We start from the raw sequence: 12,031 nt of genomic DNA on the forward strand, positions 1-12,031 counted from the left end.
CCGCCACACCGTGACGGCCCCGCCCCCGCGCAGGGGAGGCGATATGAATGACTGGAAAACCACCCAGCTATGGTAGAGCGCCGTTTGTCAGTACGCCGTCGCTTCCCCCGACTCCACGGCGGCTGGCGAATACGTGACTGCGAACAAACCGCGCGTCACTTCGCGGCGGATAAAAGCGCTTGTAGCCCGATGGCGGTGCATTCGAGGAGAGGGGAAGGGGGGGGGGGGGGGGGCGCAGTCACTTTTGAAAGGAAACTACAAGTGAACATGACGATCAAAGAGCGGGAGAAACCCCTAGTGGCCAAAGTGTGGAACTGCAAGAGACTAACAGAGAGAGGGAGAGAGAAGTGGATTTCTTACTTCCTGTTTTCTTTCTCACTTCCCAACCCAGCTGTCGTCCGTCCTGCGGATCAAGGTGCTGAAGCCCAGCTCGTATCACGACGCCAAGCAGGCGGCGACGGAGTATCACTCCGCCAAGCAGGCGCTCATCAAAGCCTTCCACAAGGCCGGCCTCGGCGCCTGGGTGAAGAAGCCCATCGAGCAAGACCAGTTCACCCTCAGCTCCTGAGGGGGGAGGACAGGCGCGTGTGAAACAGAAAAGAAAAAAAAAAAAAAAAGGGACCAAGGGATTCTGAACCCCCGCTCCCCGATCCAGGCTGGGCGGAGCCGCCGCCGCCCCCCCAACCCCCTCCTCTCCACAGACTCCGTCCCGCGCCTCTGCACGCACTCGTGTTTTTTTTTTTTGTTTTTTTTTTTGTAGAAATGAAAAATAAGTGCGTCGTTTTTTTTCACCGCCCATCCATCGCCGTCACACACCCCCCTCCCCACCTCGTCTCGTCACTTTCAGTCTCACTTTTAACGGATGGCGGCCTCCTTTCTTTTCATTTTTTTTTTCTTTCCTTTTCCATCTACCCTGTTTTCTGTGTTAAAACTGGAATCCATCAACAAAAACATATATATATATATATATATATATTATTATTATTATTTTCTAGTTTTCCCGTTGGATTCTCCTTTCGTAGTCAGTCGGTTTAGGGTGTAAAACGTAGCCTAGCTAACCCCCACTCCGGGTTGCTGTTCAACCTGTATGGACCTAACGATTAATAATAATAATATTGCTAAAAATCAATCAAACTTTTTATTTAAAGACGCGCCGGCGCAGAGAACGTCCGAGTGCTTAAAAACTAGATGTTCCGTGTCTCTCCCCCCTCTCTCTCCCGAGAAGAGACTACATGTTTGTGGCGTCTATTAAAGGTGAAAATGTGGCAAAATACACCGTGGCCTCTCTTGAGCGGAAAAAAAAAAGAATTATACATATATATGTATTTATATATAGGTATATGTATATAGGGGTGCAGGCCAGGTGTCACACTAGCATATTGTTTTCTACTTTTCTTTCCATCCTCCATTCATGTATTCACTCTTGGTTATGTTGTCATTTCGCACTTTAGTCCCGCCCCCTCTCTGTGGCCCCGCCCCTCGCCGCCGCTGCCCCCGCCTGGGTCCCGGGACAAGCTTCGGGAGGTGCTGCTGCACGTGTTTGTATTTTTCTCCTCCCCCCCTCGATCTTTAAGCCATGGCTTTCTTTGCATGGGACACCCCCCCACCTCCCATCCCCCCGCCCACAACCCCACCCCCCAAAAACGGGAGGCCCCGCGGCGCGGGTGTCGGGGGCTTTTGGGGGGGCGAGGGGAAGCCGCGGGGCCGACGGACGCCAGCATATTCCTCTACAGGCAGCTTCGAATTTGTGTCTGTTTTCTAGATTTGTCTGGCCAGTGTTGGCTTTGGGTCGTTCTTCTTGTTTGTGGCAGGGGGGTCGGGGGGGGGCGTTCTTGTCGTGGTGGTTTTTGTTTTTGTTTTTTAACGGCGCCCGGCGGTTCAAGAACGCGACCTCGGGTCACGTGCAGACCGGTACTGGGTGTCTGGACCCCACCCGCCTCTAGGGACGGTTAAAAAAAAAAAAAAAAAAGTACTCCTTATGCAAAAAGCACATATATTTATGATGTTGCGGACGTTTTCGAGCAGGATTTCAATGATGTCATGATTGAGGAGTTGCAACCCGGAGCAACGAGACAACGGCTCCAAGTTCGTCGGACATTTTGAATTTGACGTGGGAGTTAGCAAGCAATGTAGTTTTTTTTGCCGATGACACTGTAAAGGTAATGCGAGTTTAGAAACAAACAAAAAAAAAAACAAAAGGCCAGCGTTATCTATCAGTTCCCTTCATGTAATCCACCATATATGCAAATATATAAAGAATATATGATATATATAGATATATATATATACATATATATATATAATAGAAGGTATGTTTTTATCAAAGTTTTTAAATTGGATATTTTCCTCCTGACAGTACCCGCAGCGTGTTACCAGACAGTTTCAACCCCAGACATCATAGCCAATGGCAGCCAGCTTTACTGAGGAGACCCCGCCCCTCACGCCAACCAGGAAATAGAAATACTAATTAGTTTCACCAACGAGCGATGTGTGCAGCAGCAGCACGTCCGCGCTCCAGAGTTCCGACACTAGCTAGCTCTTTCTTCTGTTCTTCCTCAGTCTAATTCTATTCTCTGTATTCCAGAGCTAGCTAGCTAGCGAGCTAGCTAGCTACTTTCCCAAATCATCCTGTGATGGAGTGAGCAGGGAGGCGTGAAGGATCAGTGAACTGAAACCCTTTATCAGAGTTTTCCTTCACCCCAGACCCTCGGGGACCTGTGTTTAACCAAGGTTTAGCCACTCTTTCGGATTAATAGCAGCAGCAGAGGAGGCGAGGTAACTGAAGTAGCAGATGCTATTCGCTGGCGTCTTAACTTCAGTGCTAGCAGGCATTTATCAGATTAGCAGGATGCAGATCACCTTGGAGGTGAAGGGGATGTTCAGATACTGGAGTTAGCGCAAGACCTCAAGCTAGCTACCGCACATGAGGGTGTTAGCAGTGTTAAATGGATGAAAATGGATGTTAAATGGATGAAAAGGTATATCTACTGCACTTATATCCTCTGAAGTTCCAAGATGTTGGTGAACTCACGCCGTGCTCTTGCTTTGTAGATACTTTGGTGGGACAAACCTGGAAACACCCCCACCTCTCCCACCAGGGACGTCCGTTAGCGCTACCGTATCGCGGCAAGCGGAAATTCCAACCTCCTTTCCATTTTAATATTCTTCGAACTTTAATTTACATTTAGAGGCTTCCTATCTCGCGCCCCCCAAGTGGACGTTCAAGGGTTTGGGTTGACTTTTTTTTCGCATTCAGCTAAATATTGACTTCCAGCAGCTTGTTGGGGATGAAGATATGCAAACCATCTTGTACTTTTACTCTTAAAGTATTTATCGAGATATTTTTAATTTTTTTTATTTTTGTATTTTATTTTATTTTATTTCATTTTATTCTATTTTATTTTATAACATAGTTTTAATTGGCCATTATGTGGGGCTCCAGCATCCAGTACGTGACGTCCCATCTGCTAGGTGCCGGTTTCCTATTGGCCGAACTTTTTTTTGTCTTTTGAATCCTTCAGAACTTCGGTGTTCCAGTATCGGATCAAGTCTATGATTGTTTCACCGCCAGAGCGTCTCGTCGCGTGATGTCAGTGTAGACGGCCGCTCCGCCCCCCATTCCTCCCTCTTCACTACCACCATGTTCGATGTGTTGTAACCGAAACCGACGTTAAAATCCGGCGCTTCTTGTCGTCGTGTGGCGTAAACCAGGGCGCAGCCTCACGTTACTGCAGTGACTTCCTGTTCCCAATGGTAGGAAATGTAGGCCTGTGTGTAATCTGTGTGTGTGTGTGTGTGTGTGTGTGCGCGTGCTCAGGCCACGTCACTTTAAGCATACTCTGGAATCTCCACCAAAGATGATGTCTGTGTGTGTGTGTGTGTGTGTGTGTGTGTGTGTGTGTATGTTGTATCGATTACCCTCACAGCCGCCGAGCGCACACCCGTGAGCCGCCAAGTGTGTCACGTGACCCGCTGTCACGACACCCCTGCGCAGTCGTTTTGTTTGTTTAGTAAATACGGAGTGACGGGGATCCCCCACCCCGTCCCCCTCCGTCGGGTTGTGTTTTTGTTTTTCAACCTGGGCGCCAACGATTGGTCGGTTCTCACCCGGTACGCCGCCGCCACCCGCCCTTCTACCAGCATTTTTAATCGCCACATCGTTAGCATGCTGCCAATCTGGGATGACTCTAGCTAAGCTAGCCTCCTTGCCGCTAAACAGTACCTGGGTCCAATTCCTCCTTCATCCACGGCAGGACGTCCTCTCTTAATCTTTGTTTTCTTCTCCGACCAGCGACTGGGGAGCCCGTTTTCCCCATGGACGATGGGCGACACCCCCTTTCCATGCATCTTTCGAGGTGAAATAGACATGACCGTTGGGTTGACAGGTCACCCAGCCAAAAAAAAAAAAAAAATGTCATGGCAGAGAAGCCGCCAGCTGTCCCCATGGTTACGCCTATAACTTTGTCAGAGGTGGAGCGGATAGATAAGATGGATCTCACCACCCCCAAAAAAAAAAAAAAATCAAATATCACGCAATCACGCATGGAAACTCCTTTCCATCATTCCAACCCAAACGCATGCTAAGCTGAAGCCCAGGTTGAAAAAAAACATCACCTTACCGTAGCCTCGCCTCCAAACCCCCCGTCCCTTCCCCACGCACCCGCCACGTTTGACTCCAGATGCACTGTACGGCGTCGGCGGCCAACACGTGTGATGTCACATGTACCTCTTTCACTTCTATATGGATGTTTTACCGGTTAGTATTAATAAAAATTGAAAAAAAAAAAAAAACAAGATATTGAAATTGAAAAAAAAAAAAAAGAAGAATAAAATGACTGTAAAGCTGGATGAATATGTGTGTGGGTGGAGGTTGGGGGGGGGGCCACTTCAGAAAATTTGTCCCACAGCGAAGTTGCAAGCAATACCGATGTCTGCCCGCCCCGGCTCCCCCTCTGCAACCCCCCCACCCCCCCACCCCACCGCTCCGAGGATGTTTTGTATTAGCACCCCCTCCCCACTCCCCGAAAAGAATGCCTGCTTCTCCAGTTCTGCCCCCCCAGACCCTCCCGCTCCTCTCCGATTGCACTAACGATGTCAACCGATGATGTCACAACGAGACACTTTTCCCCGGTTGCCGACCGGAAGGCAACCGGCAGCGAGAACTTGGACTGCTTATTAACCCTTTGTGAACCCGTGATGATGGTCAGCGCCCCCCCCCCGCCTCCCTCCTCCTCCTCCTCTTCCTCCTTCTTCTTCTTCTTGTTTTTGTTTCTCTCTTTCTCGGTGCGGCGATTCCAGAGATACAATGGGTTGCCCCTTCCTCTTCCTCCCCCCCCTCCACCTTTCTCTCTCTCTCTCTCTCTCTCTCTCTCTCTCTCTCTCTCTCCAGTCGTCCGGTGTGTGAAATCCTCCGCCAACAGAAATCTCTACGACCTTGCATGTACTCGCCTCTCGACGCTGCACCCGAAGCATGATGACAAAACTTTTAAAAAGGACTCGTGTAGAGAAAAAAAAAAAAAAACGAAAAAAAAAAAAAAAAAGGTTCAAAAAAAAAAAATAAGCTAAAGATAGAAACATAAATGAAGAAAAAAAAAATAAAAGAGTTCTTAGTTTACTTTTGCACGTGGTCGAGTTTGTTTCTGCTCAGTGATGTTTGTCAAAACGATCCCTGGAGGGAGGAAGAGCAGGGGACCAGATGGGGAGCAAAGCCCTGAGGATTCTTCTCCATATTCCCATATTCCTCATCCCGCCCTCACCTTCAGGTATTCTAGATTGATTTCAATTTTTTTTCTTTTTTTTTAATTTACTCTTTCGTTTATCGGGCGTTAACTTTTTAAAAAAAAAAAATTATTGTTGTTATCCTTCAAAAGCATTATCTATCCAGGGGTGGAGCCTTTCGCAGCTGTCATTGGGCAAGAGGTGGGGGGGTCGCCCTGTCGATCATAGTTCACTCATTCATTTGCACGTCATTCAGAATCACGTTTTTTGTTCCAGAGGGGCAATTAGAGGGCACAGGTAGCATTAGCATCAGAGAAAGGATCTATTTGTCTTATACCGGCAAAATCATTCATTTTCCAATTCACTTGTCACAGAAAGACATACAACCGTTCACTGTCATCCATTCATCATATAAAATAATACAACCATTCACCCTCGCTGACGTAGTGTGTGTGCATGTGTGTGTGTGTGTGTTGATCCTTCATGAGATCCCACCTTTCCTGTTGGGTTTAAGTTCCTTCAGATCAAGAGTTGCATGATAATCCCAGACGTGGCTACATGAGAAAAGCAGGAACTCAGGAAGTTAAAAAAAGAAAGAGAAAAAAAAAATCAAAGTTTATTTTGGTCTTTTTTTTTACAGATCACATGGAAAAGAACATTTGTTTTTTGGTGCTGAAGGGAAGCGTGCGTCTCAGTTCTGGACTTCTGACGTTCAAACGATCTATCAGCAAATGAAATCAATGAGATTTAATTTATTTCAATTATATTTGGTCAAATTCTGAGAAGCGGCAGAACAAACCCTTGAATTCTAGTTTAGCAAAGGAGATTCAAACAGGAAGTCAAATTAATCTAGCAGATCTAAACACGAAGTCAATCAAAAACATGGAGATTCAAACAGGAAGTCAAACACACCATGGTAATTCAAACAGGAAGTGAAAAAAATCCAGAGGATGCATACAGGAAGTCAATAATATTAAGAGGAAGTGAAAAAAATTAGGTGAAAAAAATCCAGAAGATGCACACAGGAAGTCAATAATAGTAAGAGGATTCAAACAGGTAAATAAAATGCATCATGGAGATTCAAACAGGAAGTCACGCACATCAAGGAGATTTGAACAGGAAGTCAAACACATCACGCTAGTTCAAGCAGGAAGTCAAACACTTGAAGGAAGTCAAACACATCACAATGATTCAAACTGGAAGTCAAGTGTATCAAGGAGATACAAACAGGAAGTGAAACGCATCATGGAAATTCAAACAGGAAGTCAAACAAATCAAGGAGATCCAAACAGGAAATCCCACGCCAATTCCCTCGCCATCGCTAATCTCAATCCTGGTCTCTGATCCACGAGGAATAATCTTGTTGGATTTTAACAACAACTAGTCGACCCGCTAACATGGATGTGAGGAAAGCACCCGGGAAAGCACAGAGGTTGTGTTGGTCGTCCCGGCAACTGGGACTATTTTGCGTTGCGGCGGAATCAATAATAAATCACAAGCGGAGCCACGAGTGCTAAAAAGTCGCGCGGGAAAAAAACAGGAGCCCCTCAATAATTCAGGGTTGGCCGGGTTCAAACAAATCCAGACACTGATAACATTGATATTCTCACACACACACACACACACACACACAGGAAGTGGAGGGGTTTGAGTGTGGGGGCAGCAGGTTGGGTGTGGGTTGGAGGCTGGAGGAAGCAAGATGGATGGATTTGAGTCATTGGGCAGGAGCATGAGTGGATGTGGGTAAAGGGGAAGCAGGGTGAGTGGAGCAGTTGAGTTATACTATGGGCTGGGGAAAGGGTGGATGCTGGCGTGGGGGAAGCAGGACGAGTGTGTGTGAGTGTGTGGGAGCGCGGAGGTGACGGACGATCCCCCCAGGGGGCTGGAGGGGGAAGCCAGAACTCCTCACTCTCTCTCAAGGCCACATTTCCATTTCAATTTTCTGCTCAAGAGACTTGATGTATGTGAAGAATCACATGGCAGGACCTCCGACGGATAGTCCGCCTCCCTGACCTTGTGTGTGTGTGTGTGCATACATGCATGTGTGTGTGTGTGTGTGTGTCACCATGCAAGTCGAAGAGTTTCCAGGTGGTGGCAAGTGAAAATACTTTATAAGCTGTTTATAAGGAATTAAAACAGGAGTGCACACCAGTGCAGAATGTTGTCATTTAATAATCCAAGCATAGACAAAAAAAAGTAAATAATTCTGTCATAAATAACTTTGCAACTTTTCCATCAGATGAACGAATGAATGAATGGATGGATTCCAGGCAAATAATAGATGGACGGACTTTCCTTTAACAAAGTATGTAAAAAGGTGTGTGAAAATGCATGTGATAGACTTGTAGATAAACGTGTGTGTAATGTGTTTGCACATGTGTATGTCCGCATGTGTGTGTGCACATGCATGTGTATAAAGCTTACAGAGGTCTGATCATGTCTGCCTGTGTGCACTTGTTTGTATCTGCCTGTTGTGCGTGTGTGTGTGTGTGTGTGTGTGTGCAAGTATGAGTTTGTGCATGTGTGTGTATTTGTGTTTTTGAAGCTGAAGGAGAGGTTGGATTTTCCATCTGTCTTAATGTACTTGTATCTCCTTATTGTGTGTATCTATTTGTGTGTGTGTGTGTGTGTGTGTGTGTGTGCGTGCGTGTGTAAGAGAGAGAGCGTGTGTGTGTGTGTGTGTGTAAAGCTGAAGGAGGGTTTGGATCGTTGCCTATCTTTATGTGGTAGTTTGTATCAGCTTATTGTGTGTGTGTGTGTGTGTGTGTGTGTGGGAGAGAGAGAGAGTGTGTGTGTTTGTGTGTGTGTGTGTGTGTGTGTGTGCGTGTGCGTGTGCGTGTGCGCACCCATCTTTTGTCCCGCGGCTGACGAAGACTCTTTGAACCTGACGGAATAATTAAAATGGAAGAGGAAACGCTGACATTTGCATTTTGACCTTTTTGATTTACACCGAGAAAATAGTTCCTGCTGGCATCAGAATATCCATCCACCTTTGTATATATTAGCTATATTTATGTGCTTGCATGTGTGTGTGCGTGCGTGTGTGTGTGTGTTCGGCCTCACCTGCACCTTAATAGGCCTTTTTTTTTTCCTCCCCTGCCGCGTGTGTTTTCGATGGGTGAAGAGAAGAAATGATTTGCAGAGAAACGCCCGGCCGCTCGTCGCTAATGAGCTGTTTTCCAGCCGCCGCTCTCCATTTGAATAGATAAATTGTCCGAGCGGCGAGCAAACCACCGCTAATAGCCCGCCGCCCTTGTCGCTGACAGCCGGCGCCGCCAAGGTCAAGCTGAGCGGCACCCGGCCTGCGGTGTGTGTGTATGTGTGTGTACAATCCAAGTTTCCTGCCAAATAGTGAGAACACAAAAATATCCCCCCCAAAAAAAAGGGAACTTTGTTTAACTTGATCTTATTTTTCTGAATCAGACTGACATTTGAAGGATCGGGCACAGGAGATGGGATCAGAGCGGGACGTGACGTTATGTGGCGGCGTGACACAAAAGATGTGAAAAGAAAAAAAAAAACAACCTGAGATTAATTCCCTTTTTTTTCTGAAATATGTCTAGACGCAGGATTATCTGTTTTTGCAAAAAGCGACGGAGATTTGATTTGTGTTGGAAGTGGGCGTCGGAGAAGAAGTTAGAAGAATTCAAATCAGAAAATAAAAGAAGTGAAAGGAATTTAAGTTTTTAAGGGAAAAAAACGTGAGACAAAAAATGCAGGTGTAAATATTACAAGAACAATTTCATAATCTCATGGGATTAAGATCATAATAATATGGGATTAAGGTCTTAGTCTGATGGGATTAAAGTCATAGTATAATGGGATCTATGATACAGTCTAATAGGACTGAGGTCATAATCTGATAGGATTAATATAATCGTTTAATCTGATTAAGGTCATAGTCTAGTTAACGATATAATCCCCACGGGGGATTCATAATTAACGTGATTAATGTCATTCGGATTGGATTATAGTCATAATATAATGGGATGATTGCCGTAGTGTAACGGGATTGAACTCAGTCCTATACAATAAGGTCACAATATAATTCGATTCTGATGGGATTAAATTCTTTGATTAAGGCCGTTATATGATGGGGAAACAGTCATAATATGGGATTAACATTGTTATAAAATTGAATTAAATTCATAGTCTAATTGGGTTACATTCATAATATGATAAAACAATGGTTGTAATCTGATTGGATTTGGTCACAGGATAATGGGACTAAAGTCATAATCTCATGGGATTAACATCACAATATCGTAGGATTAACTTCATAGTCTGATGGGATTGAGGTCATGGGATTATGGGTGTAACATAATAGGATGCGGATCATAATCTGATGGGATCACAGTGGTTAGAATTTCCCCAATAATAATAATAACATTATTATATAATCATAATAATTCTCATTGAAATATTTTCGTGGCAACAGGATTTGAGAAGATATTCTTTTCTATAATAATATTAAATCCATCCTTCCATCCGGAGCAGTGAGGACCCCAGACCTCCCTACCCACACCTCGTGATCATAGGTGAGGGTGGGAACGTAGATCGAACCCCAAGCCTACGTGATAAGGTAGGCTGAGGAGTGTGATCCCCCTGTAGTTGCAGCACACCCTCCAATCCCCTTTTTTAAAAAAAGGGACCACCACCCCGGTCTGCCGGTCCAGTGGCCCTGTCCCCGACATCCACGCAGTGTGACAGAGGCGTGTCATCCAGGACTGTGGACTGTACCCAGCCAAGCCCCATGGGTGAAGGCCCGGCCACCAGGCGCTCGCCACCGAGCCCTGTCCCCGGGCCTGGCTCCAGGTGACCCCCGGTGACCCCCCTCCAAACTGGGTCCAATGATTGTCTTCTTCTAGGGAGGTCTTCTGAGCTATACTTCGTCTGGTCCCTCATCTCAGACCTGTTTATCCTAAGTGACCTTTCCATTTCCAGGGGCACAAATCCCCTGACAAGATAGCTGCCAGGATCACTGGGACACACAAACCCCTCCACCATGGGAAGGTGGCAGCTCACAGACGGGATTTCATATATATATACACTGCTCATACAAATAAAGGGAACACTAAAACAACACATCCTAGATCTGAATAAGTGAAATATTCTTATGAAATACTTTGTTCTTTACATAACTGAATGTACTGACAACAAAATCACACAAAAATTATAAATGAAAATCAAATGTATTAACTCATGGAGGTCTGGATTTAGAGTCAAACTCCAAATGAAAGTGGAAAAACACACTACAGGCTGATCCAACATTGATGTAATGTCAAAACGATTCAAAACAAGTTAGTGTTGCTTCCTGAGTGGACAGTTTGATTTCAAGTGTGATTGACTTGGAGTTACACTGTGTCGTTTAAGTGTTCCCTTTATTTTTTTGAGCAGTATATATCAATATATATATATATATAATAAAAGTCAATTTTTTGTTTTTTTGCCGAAAAACTTGATTTTGAAGTCATGAATGAATGAAGTTTCACTGGAAGTGAGAACATTAATCGTTCCGATTCAGCAGCAACCTCGAAGAAGAGCGAGGAGCCTCCAGAGAGCCGATGAATCATCACTCCTCGATTGATCGGGTAAAAATAGAGAAAAAGGAAGTGCCTGAGAAGTCTGCGGAGGAGAGGAAGAGGACGACGACGAACAGACGAGTGAATAATTTCAGCGTTCCTCGCCGATCGTTTGTTTTCAGGGGAAATTAAGACAAACTCAGTGGCTCGTGGAGATCCTCCCTCTGTGCTCCGCCAGAACACCGGCAGACGAAGACCTGGACTTTTATCGAATGGAAATGTTTCCCCACGAGAGAGAAAAAGATAAACCGATTCCTGTTATTGACGATTGATTCAATTCAATCACAGGGGCCGCATGCGCAGATGGTCGATCGTTCACCTTCTCAGTCAAGAGTCTCCAGTGAAGATGGAGAACCCAGAATAGAGAACCCAGGCAGAAAACTGTGAAAAGAACCCACAAACATGGAGCCTAAGAGAACCGAGGAAGACAGAGAACCCAGATATGAGAACCTCCAGGCCGGAGAACTTGATGGGAACTTAGCAGGAGAACATGGCGAGAACCCAGGCCCTGAACGGAAGCCAATGAAAGACTGTGTCACAGCGCCCTCTTCTGGCCACGGTGTGCTACTGCACCCAGTTACCGACATGATGGTGTTCTGGAAAACGTGTGCGTTTGCGTGCATGCGTGTGTGTACTCCTTCCCGTAAACTCCTGAGGTCAAACGAAAATATAAAAAATGAAAAGAAAACCACACCAAAATATTTTCACATATTTTATTTGCATGATGAGGA

General features: G+C 45.6%; 1 protein-coding gene across 3 annotated transcripts in view; it reads left to right on the top strand.

Moving 5' to 3' along the window:
• The window catches only part of adarb1b (adenosine deaminase RNA specific B1b), a 117,495-nt gene extending 111,881 nt beyond the window's left edge, over nucleotides 1-5,614 (top strand). For all 3 annotated transcript variants that reach the window (XM_086145328.1, XM_086145329.1, XM_086145330.1), the window contains one exon: nucleotides 392-5,614. In XM_086145328.1, the coding sequence (XP_086001454.1) occupies nucleotides 392-568 (177 nt within the window). In that variant the 3' untranslated portion in view covers nucleotides 569-5,614. The remainder of the gene's footprint in view (nucleotides 1-391) is intronic.
• The last annotated feature ends 6,417 nt before the right edge of the window (nucleotides 5,615-12,031 follow it).

Source organism: Fistularia commersonii, chromosome 4 (assembly GCF_037954325.1).
Source record: "Fistularia commersonii isolate RoL2024-O1a breed Wild chromosome 4, RoL_Fcom_v1.0, whole genome shotgun sequence".
In the NCBI taxonomy this organism is placed as follows: domain Eukaryota; kingdom Metazoa; phylum Chordata; class Actinopteri; order Syngnathiformes; family Fistulariidae; genus Fistularia; species Fistularia commersonii.